General features: G+C 38.3%; 1 protein-coding gene across 4 annotated transcripts in view; it reads left to right on the plus strand.

Annotated features, from left to right (window-relative positions):
• The window catches only part of LOC126183309 (protein sickie-like), a 701,479-nt gene that overhangs the window by 635,255 nt on the left and 46,112 nt on the right, over positions 1-20,112 (plus strand). For all 4 annotated transcript variants that reach the window (XM_049925155.1, XM_049925156.1, XM_049925154.1 and 1 more), the window contains 3 exons: positions 2,605-2,789; positions 17,086-17,248; positions 19,200-19,353. In XM_049925155.1, the coding sequence (XP_049781112.1) occupies positions 2,605-2,789; positions 17,086-17,248; positions 19,200-19,353 (502 nt within the window). The remainder of the gene's footprint in view (positions 1-2,604; positions 2,790-17,085; positions 17,249-19,199; positions 19,354-20,112) is intronic.

The following is a 20,112-nucleotide window of genomic DNA, read 5'->3' on the forward strand; positions in this document are numbered from 1 at the left end:
ACATACATTGCATCAGTATGTAATGTTAATCAATGACTTAAAGATGGTTTCTTGGCAAAAATTAGTTGTCTGTGAATAAATACACTTTACAGCAGCTTTTGATGATTTTATAGTACTGTTCTTTAAATACAGTAAAGCCATGCAGCACATTTTGCAGGAAATATTTTGACGTTATTCAGCTTGATGAAAAGTAAGCCAAAAGAAATGGTAAATAGAAATCATGCAGGTTTCTTGGATATCACACCTTTTAAATTTCTGCTCAGACAATTTTTTTGTGTAGTTTCCATAAGTGCATAGAAGTTTCACTGTTTTCCGACTATCTTATCAGGTGCATAAGAAGTATTATAATGTGTTTTCTCAGTATAATATTGCCATAAAGATATGTCATTTTTTACGCTTTGTGATGTCTTTTACAAAGTTATCAGAATATGTCCTATGTGACTCCTAAATAGTGAATTGCATCACAATCACACATTTGTTTTCATCTGGTTATCAGGTGCCATATCCTGTGGAGAAACTTATACCAATTTCAGCTTATTGTTTTATTATAATCTTTCTGATCAGCAATGTACACTTCGCATAATCTCTGTGTGTTCATCTGTAGCTTCTTCTGCAGTGCATGAATGATGATTCATTGTGCTGTAGCACTTTTAAAATCAAAATTGTTCTTTTACTTTGGAATCTTGTATGGTGTACAGAAAGACAAGAAAACATGTAAAGGAATTTTCGTGGACCTGTTAATTATGTGCCTTTTTCATATTAAGTGAAGAACTGTCAGATGTAAATGTTTTTCGCATTTATACAGAGTATTGGAATCAATTTATATTATGTAGAGTTCATTAATACACTGCTTGAAAAAAAAAGTGAAGCACCCAGACAACATGGTTAGGTGTCATTGTAACTTCGTACACATATACACCATCGGTAGGTATTTGAATTACTACAGTTGCAAATCTCTGTAACAGAATGGTCACCAGAATGCATTAGTGTTGTTACCAGGCCTGGTAGGGTTTGTAAAGGGCAGCATCAGATGTTGAGTGGTCTCTGTGAAGGATGCAGAGATGCTGTCTACTTGTGTAAGACTGCGTTATCAGCACCTGACAACGAAAAGGACCTTGTGCGGACCTTCATTTGTCTGGCTGATCAAATCGCACAATATCCAGATTTTTATGGTATTTAGACGTGACAGTGGTCCGATGTTAGACTTATGGGCTATGTGAGAGTAGGCATACTCGTTAAGGTTCCAGTTGCCATGTCTGACCACCACAAGGGAGGATCACCGTGTTGTGCATTAAGCACAGTGTAACCCCTTCACAACTGTGCCTGCCACCCGAGGACAAGTAATGGACTCACAGCAACATTGTGTGTCATTCCACACCATTGGTTAGAGACTAGCAACAGCCAGATTAGGAAATTACTGTCCCTTGCATAGGCTGCTGTTAGCACCATACAACAAATGGCTGTGTTTGTAATGGTACCATGACTTGGAAGCATGGACTGCTGATGAATGCTGTCGCATTGTGTCCAGTGATGAATTGCAGTTCTGTGCTACCCGGATGACCATTGTTGATAAGCATGGCGTTAGCCTGGGGAGAGGTTTCATTCATCCAATATTTTGGAGAGGGACAGCAGTGTTGCTCCTGGCATCATGGTGTGGGTAGCGAGCGGGTATGACTTCAGGTCATGGCTGGTAGTGATTGGGGGAAGTGCGATGGCACAACGATACGTCATGGTCATCCCTCCTCCTCATGTGTTACCTCTCGTGCAACAGTATCATGGTGCCATTTTTCAACAGGACAATGCCTGTCCATACACAGTATGTATTAATATGAAAAGCCTCCGGGATGTTGAGGTACTCCCGTGGCCAGCAAGATGTCCAGATCTGTTCCAGATAGAACGTGTATGGGACCAGCTTGGAGATCAACTCTGTCGCAATGTCATTATCCAGGATATCAAGGGCCATTACAACAGTTTGCCAGCTTCCCTTAGGAAAGAATACAGTGGCTTTCTGACACCATTCTCAACCGAATCAGTGCATACATGCAGGCCAAAGAGGTTGTAAACTCATTCTGATATGTAGGCTAACACTGCCAAATTCTTTGTAAATTTGATTCTATTTTATAATCACTGAAATAACATCACATACCTTCCAAACCTGTGAAGTGTCAGTTTGCTTCCTCCTCCCATTCTTGGTGCTTCACTGTTTTTTTGTCGGGCAGTGTATATTGATAATAGCTCATCTTGTTGACTTTTATTGTGTATCAGAATTGAATTAAGGCATAATTTTATCACATTTTGGTAGTAGTGTGTTGATTGCAGATTAAGTTGCTATTTTATTAAAAGCCCCTTTCTGCACTATTACTGACATACATTGTAACACACACAGATCCTACAGTCTCTCAGTAAAATATTGCCCAGAAACTCTAACTTGTGATATGTACATCTGCAGGTAATGAGAACTGTGGAAATTATAAAAGAAGGCAGATTGTGTACTGCAAACATACTATTGCTATTTCTGGATAGCACACTGTTTTTAATGTTTTCTATAAAATTTGCATGAACTTCTATGTGTCTCAAATAGGTCAATTAATACTATCTTTTCAGTTGCGAAGCTCATTCAGCAAAGCATTCTCACGCTCAAAGAAGAACAAAAATGGTTCTGTATCAGATGTTGAGGACTCTAGAGGCCTGCATTCAGATATGTCTGCCCCTTCATCTCCACTTCTTAATGACCCCCACCAAATGAATGGAGGAGGTCCCACTATAAAGGGAAGCCAGTCATCATCTGCGTAAGTAAATAACGTAACTTTATTTACATTTTTTTTATTTCTACAACTATTGGTGAATTAGAGTAGAAACTTGACTGAAAAGTAAGTGGTATCCTGAGAGTATAGTATTTGGATCAAGAAAATTACGGGAACAGTTTTGCACCATTAAGATCTTACATATTGGAATGATGTATATGTGGAAGAGGGGTACTAGTGTGTTATTCAGTGTGTTTCTTAATAAGTTTATGTCAGTATTGGAAAGTAGATTTTTGTACAGAAGGTGGCACACATATTACTTAAAAAAGTGTATTATGGTGGATAAATGAAGAAATGAAAGTAATTTGTAAAGGGAAAAGGGAAATTTATATAACTGGCAGTCCAAACAAAGTTCTTCTATATTCTCTTAGCAAAATTGATGATTTCAAGTTTTATAGACTTGCAGCATAGTTAATGCAGTCAACTTTTTTCATGTATTTTGCTCACTTTGCTGACTTCATCAGGCGAATGCTGGATCCCCCCCTCCACTGTTTGGGCTTCAACTAAATTCTGGATGGGTTGTGCTGCAGTTCACCCTAGCAGCTGATTATGGCGTCATCAAACAATGGAACAGTCTCACAGAAAATTATATTAGTGCTGATGAACATATCAGGCTTCTCTCCTTCCAGAAGCAGCAGAGGAGGTTCACTGTGAGATCTGTATTGTATGCACAAAAGCACTTAGATTGAAATCTAACATTTTGATTTAATTAATAGTGCCAAAAGCTTTAGACTGAGTGTCAAGTTAAAACACTTTTTGATGAAGAGTATAGATGCATGATATTGTCCTTAATTTTAACTTTTTTTACAGTTTGGTATAGCCTTTTGCTCCATCATAAATCTCCAACATGACATACAGTGTGGCCCGTTCAGCTCAGTTGGGGTAGAAACTATGAGCAATGAAATCTGTGCTCTATGCCTTATTTGTCTGTAGCTCGAATGCTTTGATTCTCTTCTTTTCCGGTTTTTTAATAATCCTTGTTTCATTACCATGCAATGCTGTGATCCAAACATACATTCTCAGAAACTTCTTCCACAAGTTGAGGCCTATGTGTGGTACCAGCATACTTCTCTTCGCCAGGAATGCACTTTTTGCCAGTGCCAGTCTGCTTTTTATGTCCTCCTTGCTCTGTCCGTCATGGGTTATTTTGCTGCCTAGGCAGCAGAACTCCTTAACTTCATCTACTTCATGATCACCAATCCTGTGTTACGTTTCTTGCTGATCTCATTCAGCTGCTTCTCATTACTTTAATCTGTCACCTTGAATTTTAATTCCACTCTTGAACCTTTCTTTTATTTTCGTCATTGCTTCTTTGATGCATAGATTGAGCAGTACTAGTGAACAACTGCATCCCTGTCTTTTTACACCCTTTTTAATCCCAGCACTTCGTTCTTAGTCTTCCACTCTCATTGTTCCTTCTTGGTTCTTGTACATATTGTATATTACCCATCTTTCTGTTATAACTTCAAGTTGAACAAATATATGTCAAGGAAGATGCAATACATGAAAGTCACAGATCAAGTAAACAGAGTAAGATGTGTGTACACTTTAACAGTCAAATCATAACTGAGTCCAAGTCTAGCAGCCGCTGGCTGGCTGGCCGCTTAGGTGGCGCTGCTGCTGCACAGCTGGCAGACAGCGCCGCATGTAGAGTACGCGCGTAACTGTGCGGCGGCACTTTGAAAGATCGGCGAGTCACAACACTTCCCCTATAGCTTACCTTTATTTTTATCAGAATTTCGAATGTCTTGCACCATTTGATATTGTTGAATGCTTTTCCCAGGTTGAGAATTCCTGTGAATGTGTCTTGATTTTTCTTTAGTCTCGCTTACATTATAAACTGCAATGTCAGAATTGCCTCTCCAGTGCCCTTACCTTTCCTAAAGCCAAACTTATTGTCATCTAACATATCCTTAATTTTCTTCTCCATTCTTCAGCGTATTATTCTTATCAGCAACGTGGATGCATGAGCTGTTAAGCTGATTGTGCAACAATTCTCGCACTTGTCGGCTCTTGCAAACCTTGGAATCGTGTGGGTGATGTTTTTCCGAAGTCAGATGGTATATCACCAGATTCCTACATTATACACACTAATGTGAATAATTGTTTTGTTGTCACTTCCCGTGGTGATTTTAGAAATCCTCATGGAACGTTATGTATCCCTTCTTGCTTATTTGAGGCATGCTGCCACAGTATGGTAAGTCCTCAACTGTTCAGTTCTGAGGAAATTCGATAACTTTTTATTTTGTCCATCTGAGTTGCATTGATTGAGATATAGTGGTTACTGGTTTTGGGCTGACATGCCCATTTTCAAACCGCACACCTTGCTATTAACTGTAATTATTCATACAATATGATGCCAAAAGACCTCGGAGAACTTAGTCTCTCTCTTCATTCCTTAGTATTTCCATATCCCACTTCTTTGCATGGTAATTATTTCTGACTAGTCTCTTAATACCTCCTCTCTTGTGATTTGAGTATTCACTTTTACTAGCTGAAATGTATGCAGAACTCCCATTAGTCTTTCTCCTATCTCATTCCTAGTACCAAGTGCGTATTCTCCTGTAACTCTTTCTTCTACTCTTTCCCTTACAACTGCATTCCAATCCACCATGACTATTAAATTTTCATCTCTCATTACATAGTGGATTACCTCTTTAATATTCTCATGCACTTTCCCAATCTCTTCATCTTCAGCATGTATACCTGAACTATCATTGTCAGTGTTGATTTGCTGTCAATTCTGATGAGAATAACCCTGTCATTGAACTGTTCTCCATAACTCACTCTCTGCCCTACCTTCCTATTAATAACAAATCCTACTCCCATTATACCATTTTCTGCTGCTGTTTTGAGTACCCTATACTCATCTGACCAGAAATCCTTGTCGTCTTTCCACTTCACTGATCACAACTATACCTTGTTTGAGCCTAAGCATTCCCCTTTTCAGATTTTCTAGCTATCTTACAATCTTCAAACTTTTGACATTGCACATGGTGACTCATAGAATGTTATCCTTTTGTTGGTTATTCAGTCTTTTCCTCATGGTCACCTCCCCCTTAGTAGTCCCTTTTCGGAGATCCAAATGGGGGACTGGTCTGGAATCCTTTGCCAGTGGTTTCCATTGCCTTCTGCCTCCTCATGCCTTTATCATTGCTGATTCTTCCACCTGAAGAAACTGTATTAGAGTTTTGGGGGATAGCTGATCAATCATTTGTGTTCTGTTGGTATTTTATGATAGAAGCAATGTTGACACACTTTTACATCCTGTTTCCATTTCTAATGCTAGTGACAATCTGTGTAATTTGTTGCATATGTTTATGTTTTTTGTATTGACAAGGACTTTGACGATTATTTGTCTCAAATCTTCATAATTCTTTGTGCATTTTTTGGCAATAGATAATACCTTTTTACATTTCCTGGCTGCCTTTATGAACCATTTGAATTATTCCACTGATGAAAAGGGTCTTCATCAGGTTGTTAAGCACAGTGTGGCATGTCCTCCATAGATATAACCAAAATTACTGAAGCACATTTAGAATTATCATCATCACAGTCATCTTGAGATTTCAGTGTTACAGGATGGAGAGGACTATTATTTGATCCATGGAACAGGAGTAGGAGCTACTTTGTACAAGCAAGTTTCAAATTGAGAATGATTGCTAGATGCTGACAGGGAAACAGAGACAGATGGTGAATCACTGACATTTGTAGTCTGACAGACATCTGTTGAGTCGATTCCAACGTTGGAACTTTGATTATCTTGTGTGGGAGCTTGTTGATCAATATTTAATGCATGGGACTATAGGGAGATTCTGCACTCTTTGTTTTATGTTCTGGTGATTCCATATTAGAAGAAGAGCGATGTCACTCTGTATGTTCAGGGTACAAGTTGTAAACTGTTGAAGGAGAGATGTTGCTGTCTTGTTCCATCCTGTATAATTTTTGTGTGGCAGCAACCACTTTTCACACTGGTTGGTTTACAGATGATGTGGCTTTAAGTGCAGGGAGTCACTGAAGGTATTTATATCATTGGCAAGAGATTGGCAGTTTTTATGTGACCAGTAGCTTTAGAGTTGTTGCAAATTACATCATCCGTTGATAGGTAAACTGTAAAAATAATGCCTTCGAATGGACTTTATAATTTGGGGTGCACTTGACTGAAATCTTCAATGATAGATGGCGTAGTATATCAAAAAGACTTTGTGAGCACAACCATGCATCTTAGACCCTGATGGTATTTCACACATGTCCAAAGGCACGGCTGTATTTATACATTTGGTAAGTAATGCGGCGATTGTATCAGGGTTAGTGAAGTTAACCGGAGAATAAGTTTTGACACTGGCAGGAATAGTTACAGAATCAATGATGAAAATATTGTTTGTTTGAAAGAGGAAGGAGAAGAAACAGGTACATCATACAAATTATGGAAGAATATGACGATTCCAAATTTATATAAAAATTTCATACTACTGCCTTTCGATCTACTGATTGAGAAGTTGGAGCGTATGAATGAAATGCGAAACTACTTTCTAACATAAGGTTTTATGCTTGTAGTAGGCCTAATAGGCATTTGGTTTGGCACTTCTTGAATTATATTCTGTCATGTCATAAAAATGACCATTTGTGCCAAAACACTCTTTTATTTGATGTGTGTTACAATTGCTGCAATATTAGGCAGGCCTGTTTCATTTTATCTAGCAGACAGTGACAAAATACACATAATCAGATCAAGAAACTACACCAATTTTGGGTAGCAGAACATTTGATGAAGTTTGATGAGGTAATAGATCCTTTCCCAGAAAGGAAAGCACGCCATGTAAAGCTGTAGCAAGATTAGCGAGAAAAAATGCTGGACTTAAGGATTGAAGAAATATGTACTGTCTTGCTTGTCTCTTGTCTTTACTCATTTTATGTAGCCTATATTTAATTGTCAGACAAAACAGCAAGTTATTAACTATAGGTGATAAACAGTGCAAGTATTCTGAAGAGTTCCTGTTCTCTGGCCACAAATACTCCCATCCAATATTAGTAGCAAGGGTAGAAGGGCAGAATGTCACACCAGCTGACTGGGAGTAGGAGAGGCACAACAGGACTTTTTAATTTCCACTGTTCTGAGTGTAGCTTGATGGCATCCATTAAAAAATTACACATTTGAATTCCACAGAGCAAAATCCAGTGATGTTTGGCACACTTTAAGATTAAATAACATACCTTACATTTCCTTGGACATGTGTATTTTATGTATCAGACATCTTCAGAAAGATGTGCGGTACTAAATGAACATATTTTTGAAAAGTCAATTTTTCAAATTTTTGGTGTCCTACCTCAAATGCTTTGGTGGGGGTGTAGTATTTCCACAGTTCGGAAATATTGTAGATCAAAACAAAATGGATTACTGTGACCGGGAGCTATCAAGTGAGTTAAAATACATTCACATAATTACAGAAGACTAAAATATGTTATTAGTTTCAGATTTTATTTTATTTCCACCTTTCTGACAGTCAAGCATTGATCGCCTTGGAGAACAATGAAGTTATTGTTGTCGGTTTGCTAAATAAATGTGGCTTTTATTAATCTTTTCCGCTGAGGCAGTCAATTAATTTGATACAAAGTGTTTAATTCCACACTATTGGCTAGTTTCAACTGCTCACTGCATTTCAAGTGTGCATTTTCATCTTCTAGCATGTATGGAATTATGCCATAATAAAGAACCAAACAAGAGAGAATACGGTACTGGTACTCCAAGAAGATATGCATCCAAATCTGGACATATGAATGTGCACTTTAAGCCAAATTATGCATTTTAGTATGGTTCATGAAATTCCGATGCTCTTGGAGTATCCTCTGATGTCTTGTTTCTTTTATGACATAATGTAAGATCTTTTAACGTTTTACTCGTACGAACATACGGGCTTCCTGCGTCATTGTATCTGCGCAAGCAAGGTGACGCCTGTTATCTGGTGCTCTCTGGCAGCTGCTGAAATGAACCTATTTCTAACAGGTCACGGGAAAATATTGCGAATGCTTGTTTGAAAAGCATTACTTTCAAAGTAAATTTCTTTTTACATAAGGTGATCTATGTGCGAGAATGTACGATGAATTTCTTAAATCACAGAGCATTTGACTCTCATTTAAAAATCAGCTCTTTGTGGATGACTGTTTAGAAGAATTTTGAGCCCAGAAGATCAGACATTTATGTCATCGTTAAAAAATTTTACTCGCACATTTGTGTGATGTATCTTAAAGTGAAACACACGCAAAAAAGACCAGCATTATATGTGAAAGCTTAACTTCTCATGCAGTTGATTAATCTTCAAGACTAATATTACATATGAAAGCTTTTCTTTTCTTGTAGAAACACGATGAATGTTAATTTAAACCATTAACTTTTCCTATTTGTATGTCCGCGCTGCTTAACAGTGATGTTGCTATTGGCTGACTACATCATGTGTCCTATGCTCCGAATATCCGCTGTCATCGGCTGGCAAGATCACGTGACGTAAGCTATGACTGGCTTACAAAATCGCATCACTATCTCGATTTCAGTGCTTCAGAATGTAACATGCGGTGTTTGGTGGAATTCGAATTTATACTTTCGTAATACGAAAATATGCAGTGTACATGTTGCGTCACATCAAAGATCTTTCCAAAACGTGTTTTTTTTCCCTGAGTTTAATTTTCCAAAGTGCTGGGAAATTCTACACTGGTGTATAAAACCATAGGAATTCAAAGGATTGATAAGTTTTACAGTTCTGAGGAAAAGTATACTGTCAGTTAACACGAAAAAAGTGTATTTTCACCTGGGAGAAAGTGTATTTTTAAGCAGGAAATCCAGGAAATTTTTTTTCCTTATCTGTGTATACACCCTGCTTTGGAATATTTTACCCGAAATGATGTCATCATCATCATTTAAAAATACAGCAGAGCTGCATGTCTTCAGAGAACATTACGACTGTAGTTTCCTCTTGATTTCAGCCATATTGCAGTACCAGCTAGCATGTCATGTTGGATAGTTTTACAAAGTGAGTGCAGTCAACCATTGATTGTTGCTGATGCATCTACTGAAAATTGTGGCAGATGTGTAGTATAATTAAAAAAAGTTTGATTTTGTTGTTGTATTTAAGTATCTTTCATTAGTAACATGACTACTGTCTGAGTCTTAAAATGTTCAGTTTTATTAAGTTCAAGCAACTGTGCTATTTAGTAATTATAAGTGCCCAGCATGTAGCCTAACATACACATTGACTTGTTATAAATAATCGAAAAAGAAATTTACAAATGATAAGTGGAATATACAGTTAACAAACGATCCACCATTGCATAGAAAGGAAAATTCAGTTCAGAAAATTCCAAAAATCACAAAGAGACAGAAAGGTTGGATAGTACTTGCCTGGAGATGGTGTAGTTTGGACTTCTCCCCATAGAAATACTTAGACAGAAAACAGTACGCCTGTTTTTCAGAACAGTGCATTCCCTTTTCAAGGAGGGGAATTGGTCGGGGAAAGGGGGGGATGGGGGGGAGAGATGGGAGGCAGAGGCAGTCCGAATCTATTTTTAGTAGAACCCACTTATTATGAAGAGGAAGGAAGCAAAGATGAAGAAGAGATTGTCAAATAGGTAGGTCATCAAAGGTTGTACCTTGATAAGTAGCAGAGCTGCCTTTGCTTGGAAGCAAGACACAGGTACTTTTAAAAAGTGATAGAAGGAAAATTACATCAGCTGAATTAAAGTGTCTTTGGGCCCTTTCAAATGACACCTCCAAGAAGCATTTCTCTGCAGTGCCCAAGCATTCACATGGCACATCACAGCCCACTGCTGCTAAGAACAGGTGTACTTGCACTACTGATACTGCTACCGCTACTGGTACTGCTACACTGATGTCACATGCCGACTGTTCCTATGTGGCAACTCGCAGTTTGGCTGGTCATCGATGCCACCGAGTAGTGGCGTGTGAAGGCTGCTAATGGGAGTGGTGTTAGGCCAGCGGTAGCTCAGTCGTGATTCTGTGCCTCCGGTGGTGGCAGTCCACCACTGAGTACTACAAAAGCATAGTGGGGCTGCACACCTGACGGTTCCCAATTAAAGTGATGCTTTGACAGAGGAAGCATCCCTGAAAAGCACTTGTCAGTTGCCCTGTGTGAAAGAGGCCTTAGAACTGTAGAATGTTTATATATAACCATACCATGTGAGTAACTTGGATATAAAGATGAGTATTGCAATTTATTAAGTTATAAAATAAATGTGAAGGTGACTGTTGCAACCCTCTAGAAACAAGGCAGTTAGATTACCTATAATTAGAAGATCGATGGTCTTACTGTTGTGGCAATTTCTAGACTAAGATAGGTTTAGGAATATGCTGTATAGCATAATCATAAATTGCAGATGATGCTGAAGTTTTAAAATATGATGTTCTTTACTTTTAAAATAAAGATACTCACAAATGAATATCCAGTTTAGAAATTAGGCTAGGGGGTGGTAATTGTGGTGCATTAGTAATAAATAAGTGGAACAATCTTAATTTAAAAAAGAAACTGGAAATGAGATTGAGAGCAATCTATCTCTACATACATACTATGCATGGCACATGGTTGAGGGTAATTTTTACCACTGCTAGCCATTTCCCTTCCTGTCCCACTTGCAGATAGTTGGCGGCAGTAGAATCATTGTGCAGTCAGCCTCAAATGTCAGTTCTCTGAATTTTCTCAGTAGTGCTTTGCAAAAGAACACCTTGTTCCCTTCAGGGATGCCCAAGCGCTTTCACTAAGGTGGGATGGTGGAAGTCATCGTCTGCTTCTCGCATCGATCTTCTTACAGAGACATGAATTTCTACTAACTTTTGCCTGTCAACATTTGCATGTTCTTTTTTTAACTGAGAGTGCAGAAATGTCTGCTTCATCAGCTTTTTCTGTCCTTAAGCCATTTACTTGGCACATACTTATCCATAGAGAAATTTACAATCAGTTTAAACTTTGCCAATAATTCATCTACATCTGTCATATCAGAAATAAATGATGTCTTTTCATTGTCTAAGTAAGGTGCTGATAATTGCTTGTCTGCTCTTTCTAACATAAATACTGTGCTGGCTTGCTAGCTTTCTTGATGGATTTATTAACTTAAGTAACCATTGTTGCTATGATATAATGATCACTAATCCCTGTCTCTATACTGACACTGTCTATAAGGTCTGGCCAATTTGTAGTTACAAGGTCATTGCGTGTGGGCTGTTCAATATAGTACTTCGAAAATATGTTCAAAAGTACTTCACAATACTGTCTGTCCATACCACATGCAGTAAATCCATAGACATCCCAGTCTATACTTGGTAGATTAAGGTCGCCTCCAACTAATATTGCATGATGGTATTTCCACTCTGCTGAGCATATACTTTCTTTGAATGATGCTGCAACTGTTATGGCAGAATCAGGTGGCCAGTAGAAACATCTGATAATTAACTGTAGTTCACCGAGGCCTGCTTCTCACATTCAGATAAATTTATGATCAGACTCAGTTTCAACCTTGATAGGCAATATTTTTATCAACTGCAGTGAATAGTCCCCCTACTGCAGTGTCTAATCTGTTTTTCCAATATATGTTCCATGCCTTGCTAAATGTTTCTGAGCTTGCTTTTGGGTTTCAGCCCACTCTCAGTTCCGAAAATAATTTGTGTGAGACAGCTTTTCTGGAGGGTAGTAAATTCAGGAACTTTATTATGAATACTTCGGCAGTTTACTGTTAAAAATTTTGACAGTCGAAGTGTTTTTACTCTCTGCTTATCGACTGGTGAGTATTCATTGGAGGACCTCAAACTACTGTCTAACCTAAAAAAAACCATGTGCACTGCACAAGTACTCTGCTACCTGAGTAGCTGCATACTTTGTGTAGTGCACCCCTGATCTATGAAGGGGTGTGATACAATTCTCCACCAATTAACTCAGGTCCAGAAGTCTGCAACCAAGACTGTCAGAATATTGACAGAGCCTTTGGTTGGGACCCTCCACTCAGCTCCAAACCAAAGGGCCCCAATCAGCCCCATGGGAATAATGCTTCAAATTGTGAGCTCTACTTGCACACCACAAGGGATGCCAGCACCCTTCATCACTTCTGCCAGCCGTCTACATGAACGAGGGTGGCCTCAGAACCCAAATGATAGCCGTCACTTGTTCTGACATGAGCCACGACTTGCAGATGGCTGAACCCTGAACCCTTGATAGCTGTAGGCAGGGCCTCCTCTGTATCTCGGTTGAGGCCCACCAGCATACATACTGAGTGCACATTGGACTTCTTTCTAGCCCTGGACTCAATTTCCCTAAGGGATCCATAATGCGCCTAATGTTGGAGCTCTCTCTAACTAGCCACCGTGTGCCAGCTCGGTCCCTGCCAAAGGAGCAGCCATCTGTCTGTTTACGGGATGAATCAGCAAAGCAACAAGTTAACATTGACCTTAATATCCTCTTTGAATATGGCACAATATTTCCATGGTGTAACGCTATATGTGCTCAGCGCCCCATTCCTTTGGCTTTCTGCAGTCCTGGTGATGATGCTCTGTACACAATCCATTCCCAGGTGCTTCTGGACTGTGCAAGGTGTTTTTACAATAGCCAAGTCCACTGGCGGGAAGAGGTACCCAGTCAGATTGTAACTAGCTGATTTTATTAGTTTTGTGCTAACGTGAGCTTCCTTCCACTATTTTAATAATTTTAAGGCAGAATCCTAAGTCTTGCTGAGCTTGTTCCTTGTCTCAACTCACCTTGTTATCCAAAGGATGTTGAACCCCACTCTTCATTTGTTCTACTTTGCTGTGATTTCTTTAAATCAATTAAAACAAATGCCAGTATGGTTCTATCAAAAGGGCACAGTTGATTTTCTTCCCCATTCTACCTCGCTCTGAGCTTGTGCTCCATCTATAATGATCTGTGTCAATAAGGAGTTAAACGTTGATATTCCTTCTCTTTGTGAATTTCTGGTTCATTCATACTTTTGGCAAAATGCCTTCAAGGACAAATCTGGATCATAGAGACCACAACTCTTTGGGGAGTAACCTCCTCCCTGTTTTCTTTACTCCATGCTGTGTATGGGGTAGTGGTAAATTGCATTGCACATATTTTTCTGCAAGTTCACAGTTGTCGGTCTGATTGACAAATTGATAAGATTCCCAGTGCACATCCCTTATAATCTTCAGATTGAGGCTTCTGGTCCAATGCTGTGTAAATGGGATAATGTGCACCCTATACTGATCTTTGGTGGTGAGGTAATCCCTCGTGAAAAGCAGTTAGGTTGCTCAGTCCTAGTAAACTATTCAAATGAAGTTTTACACAAGCTGCATATTTGTGAATGTATGTGGGTTTAGGTTGGAGAGGTCCAGTGAATGAAATAATAATCATTATGAAACTTAAAAAAACTTGGCTGTGGGGGAAAAATAACCAAAATCCAAATAACATCAGCGAAATCAAAATCTGCTCCTGAGTAAAATCCACTACTTTATTGCTCCTTTCTGTTTCTGTAACTTGTTTCAATACTCCTTGGTGTGCCAGTCACAAGGTGATACAAACATTGCAGTGCAAGCCCTTTTGAGGTCATCCAGAGTGTGAGGAGTGGTCTCCAGAATGTTCAGTCTGGTTCCTGTCAGCTTTATACTGCAGGACATTTGACAGTTCCTGCTTCCTGGAGATGATGATCATGAGGTGGGCATAGTATTGCCGTGCATTATCACCTTGAAAGTAGAACCCATCACTGGAACGTTGACAGCAGGGCTGAGAGAATCCTGTTCTGATATTGTAAAACCCTCAAATTAGCCATGACAGTAATGGGAGGCATCTAACTTCCATACACCAAACCAGCCCTAAACATGACTGACCGACTTACTGATGATACTATATGACTGTGTGCCTGAGTCGAGCATTGATATGTGGTTGCCTCCACTCTATACTTTGATGATCATCACATTTCAGACAAATCTTGTGCCTCTCTTAGGAGGCATCCCAGTACCATTGATCCAGGTTCCATTCCAGATGTTCCCTTGCCTACTATCTCTGCACAAAATGGTACAGAAGGTTTCTACTGTTGTTGGTAATGGATGCCTAGAGGCCTGATTGATTGTATGGAGGAAAATGTGTAATGTATTGATTGACACAATCCTCTCAATTGCTTCCAGAATGGAAGTGCATGATTACAAGTCATAATTTGTAGATAATGTTGTTGTTAACTGCAGATAATCAGTATAAGCCAGATATTCAATGTTTTGTATTTCACAATAGTGTCACACAGTAGCATGTAAACTGACAATATGTAGTCTAAGCTTGAAATGACCCTTTAAGTCCTGTTGACAGGCTGAACAGTATACACAAGCCACAGTAGCCTGATTACAATTAGACACATCATGTTATATACTGGATTACACTGAGATTAACTGTGTAACATGGGTGACTGTATTGAAAGAGTACTGAGAAAGAGGTTTCTGATTCAAGCAGACATTTGAGCATTTTATGTACATGTTTTAAGAATTGACAGTCAGGTGAATGAAGTAATCCTTCATCATCAAGTCATAACTAACATCTTCACTTTACCTACAGTAAACAATTGAAAACATTCCCGGTATGCCACTCATACTTGTCCATCACTTGGCTTTATTTCCTATACCCCATTGTAGGAGTAAGCACGTAATCCTTCTCTCTTTGTTGCTCATGTCATGTGGAGTTTGATGACCTCTGTTTCTCCTCTGGAAGGCTTCAAAACAATTTTCTTGAACAATACTTTCAGACATCACCATCACATCTATGACAATGTCTGCTGATATGATTGTATCATAAACAACTTACTTAGCATGGTGTGTTGTGTTTAAGTGGTTAAAGAATATTTATGCTAATCATTATTTTTGTTGAACACTGTCTGCTCATTGCTATATTATGAAATTTTGCTTCATCGTCATCTGTCACTTAACAATTTTCCTTGTTTGTACTCACAGCAACGGTGACATCACAGTGCCGCTGTGTGCCTACATTTTTCATGCATCCGACCATTACAAGAGGCAGTCACATGAAATTATTCATTTAATTTCAAAATCTCAATTCTTATGGAAAATTTTCACACCAAGAAGAGATTTATTCCAATAGAATCTCCTTGTTCTTTCATCCAGAAGATAAAGAATACTCTCTGGACCATTACTGAAACAGTAATTCAGCTTTAAAATGAATGACCTTCTTAAAACAACAAGCACTGCAGTTACCTTAAAACAGTTTAGGGACAAGTTTTCCAATAAAACATTTATCTTCTAAACTTCAGTATTTCTCCCGAAGCAAACTGGCATTCTTTTTTTCTAGTGGACTACTTGCTATCCATACATATCAAATTCCACAGAGATTCTGCCATTATGTTGCTATGCTAACACCCCCTGGAGAAAAACCATAGCAGAAAGTAGATTTGACCATAGACCCAGTGGTTTTGCTGAGGTGAGATGTATTTCTTCTTTAGCAAAGTAAAGGGTACAGTGAAAATTTGTGATAAATTAAACTGTGAAATTTAGAAATTATAGATAGGAACTAGTAGTTTGGCAGCTTTCTCAGTAGCAGTAGTAGTAGTTGGCCATCATACTTAGTGTTTTCGTTTACTTATTTTACTATGTGGTTCTGAGTGGAAGTGAATGCCTGTTCTTTATTTAGCACCAGTTCTCAGTTGATGATTGGCGACTCAAGAACTCTTCTGCAGGAACTTTTGAGTGTAGTATATGGGTGAAAGGCAAACCCCATTACTTCCAGAGAATAGGTTTGAAACATTGTCTCCTGTTGATAATGAGACAAGCCAAAAAGACTTGCCTCTCCAATATTTTCAGCAAAGTCCTAGAACTTGCCTTTCTCAAATAAAATACTGAGAGTTGATTGAAACACAATTTAGGAAGTAGTGCGAGTTTAAGCATGTGAAGCATTAATGAAGAAATAGAATAAACATCTCAAAGTGGAGTACTTATATTAACAATCTGAAATATTATTCTAGTGAGATTCCAATAGTAATGAGATTCAGAGCCATTGGGTGTAAGGTAACTCATAAATAGTCTAAGTATGATAGTGCAATATTAGGGGATGGCTTTATTTTTCACAGTATTGACTAGGAGAACAGAAAAATCACATCATTCCTAAGGAATACCAAAATACTGGTTGATGGTTTATGTATTGCTTCATAAGCTGTGCTTGTACTGCATGTATCTTTCTCACGTGCCACAAAAAATTCATCTTGTGTTGTATGATTGATTGACTCTAGTAATGACACATACTATTGTCTTTTTCAGGATATATGGACAAGACTCTCAAGATGGGTCTAACAGTGATGTTGTAGAAGAACTTAAGAAACAACTGCGTGAGAAAGATCTTGTGCTGACTGACATACGCCTTGAAGCTCTCAGCTCTGCACATCAACTGGAATCATTGAAGGACACTGTTATTAAGATGAGGGTATGGCTTTCTAATGTAGTGTATTTCTTGTCAAAACAAAAGCTTTGGTGGTGTTTTTATTTATATGAGAGACAAATTAACCTTCTCTGAAAGGCTATATAATACCCTTCAAAATGAAGGGTGAGGCATAATAAAGAGCAATTTTTAAAAGGCTGTTAAGCAAAAACACATTGTTAAAAAAAATTATTTCATACTCTTAAAATACATGAAAAAGCATTCGCTGCAAGAGTAAAACATCAGTTATTTTTTTAAGATAACTCTGGCAAGATGGCGTCTGTTTAGATGCACACATTCTTCCAGCTGGACCTTGAGTGACTCATCACATTTCACAGCATTGCCAACAGGATTTGAACAACTTCCTGTTGCATCTGCTCTTTCAGGGCTTCAATTGTTTGAGAAGGGTTATCTTGGTAAACTTTGCTTTTCAGATAACCCCACAAAAAAAAGTCAGATGTTGTGAGGTCCAGTGAATGAGAGTGCCTTGAAATATCCACATTTCGGGAGATCACATGGTTAGGAAACAAACGATTGACAATATTCATGCATACTCGGGCAATGTGGGAGGTTGCTCCACCCTGCTGGAAAAAGTCTCATCATTCACTTCATAGTGTGCAAGTTGTGGAGTAAAAGAGTTTTCCAACATATCTGCATATCTCTCCGAAGTCACTGTTACAGCATTGCCAAGGCCATCTTCAATAAAGTACAGCCTTATGATCCCTAATGAAGACATGGCGCACCACACAGTAACTTTTTCTGAGTGCAATGGTTGTTGATGCAGTTCTATAGGATTGACGTCACTCCAAAATTGAAAGTCCTGCTTGTTCACATGACCGGAGAGATGGAAGTGAGCTTCATCACTCATCCACAAATGGTTTACAATGTCCTCGTCTTGATCAATCATGTCCAAAAATTTTAAGCAGAACTGTCTTTGTCTCACATAATCTGTTTCCTTAAGGGCCTGAACCATTTGGATTTTGTAGGGGTGAAAGTGCAAATCTTTGTGTAAAATTCTTCTTACCATTCTGTTTGAAATCCCAAGTGTAATGCTGTGCCAGCGAGCTGAGCGATGAGGGATTCTCTCAGAGGCAACTCTTACACATTTGATGTTTTCAGGTGTGTGCGCAGTTTCTGGTCTCCCAGTTTTCTTCCTTGTTGTTGACACCGTCTCCTCAAAGTTTTTAATTGCGCAGGTAGATGGCACTGGTCAATTCTGATTAATGTTGAAGTGGTTGCGGAATGCATGACGTGCTAGCTGGTACGAACTACCATTTTGATAAAATGCTTTGACAGCGTATGCACGATTCTGTGGGGTCCAGCACTCCATTTTGACTAAATGCTATTTCGCGCCAAACGTAACAGGTGCTATCCTCTCCACCTCTCTCCAAAGCAGTTTGAGTCACGCACTTTTTTAGATCACTCGATATTATGCCTCACCCTGTATAATGAGAGTTCAGATTACGTAAAAGGCATAATTATTATTATGTTAATTTCTCTGTGGTTGATAATCTGTTTACTTTCATTGCACAAAGAATCCTGTTCTCTTTGATAGCACAAAAAGTAGTAAAAATCTGTACCTGTGCTAAACTGGAATCATAAATATTTTTGTAATAAAAAAACAATTGTATTCATAAAAAATTTTGGAAAAAATTAAGAAAAATTTAACTTTTTTAAAAAAAGTGTATAAAATTAAAAAGATGACATTTCCACCCACAGCTTGCCATGGTGCCTGTATAGGTACTTCCATAGATTACCCCCCTCCCCCCAAATACTCACAGTTTGATAATAAGCTCAAATGAACTAAGTAATGTCAACTTATAGTAAGAATTTACATACATCTAATAATGAGAGGATTTTTCATGTGTGCCACAACCATAATATGTTGTTAAATATCAGGTTATGAAAATAAAACTTATCATGTTATCATCTACTTTATAAGGGTCTCTTATTTCAGAATGAAATGCTAAATCTGAAACAAGACAATGAGAGACTCCAAAGGATAGTAACTAGCAAGTCATTGACATCCTCGCAGAGCTCATTGCCCATAACAGATAACATCGAAAGAAGATTTAGTATGACTGAAACAACCACAATACCAATACCAGTTGGTAAGATTTTCTATTTAATTATTATTGTTATTGAGGCTACAAGATTAAAGGTTTTTCTTGTAAAAAAGGTAGTGTGTGTAGGTTTTAATAAGTGTAAGCTGTATACTGTGTGAAATAATTTTCCCTTTCCAAGTCTACTTCAGACGTGTGAAAAGAACAATTACAGATGAAAGGAAGCACTGCCTGCAGTTCCAGTGTTCTAGTCTGAGAGTAAGTCTCAGTTTGTCAGGCTCATGATAATATTATCTTAACAGATAAATGTAAGTGTGCTACCTGTGAGAAAAGAATCCACATAGAATAGTTATTATGAAGAATATACTCACTGTCGTAGCTCTGAAACACACTGAAATTCATTTCATTATCTATCATCCCACTCTGTACTTACTTCTGGTGTTACAGCACTTTTAATTCATTTTGTAGAAAGAGTAACTGTAGTTTATCCGCTGTCATCTCTTGACAAACTTGCAAGTCTCATTTCCTATCTTCTGTGCCTATCATTATTCTAGCACTCCTGCAGCATGTATACCATCTTAATCTGAATGTACGCTACTTTTAAAAAAATAATCTCTCGTACAATTCTTTCATGTTTGTATAAATTTGTATAAATGTGCCAGATATTCAGTGGCGTTCTGAAGATATCTGATTCCATCGCTTTTGCAGGCAAATTCTTCAGCAAAAACAAATGTGTCATCAGAAATCTAGGTAACTGTTCCTTTTCCTGTGAACATGTATCTGTTAAAGTGTGTTTCCCAACTGCAA

The sequence above is a fragment of the Schistocerca cancellata genome, chromosome 4 (genome assembly GCF_023864275.1).
Source record: "Schistocerca cancellata isolate TAMUIC-IGC-003103 chromosome 4, iqSchCanc2.1, whole genome shotgun sequence".
Classification (NCBI taxonomy): Eukaryota; Metazoa; Arthropoda; class Insecta; order Orthoptera; family Acrididae; genus Schistocerca; species Schistocerca cancellata.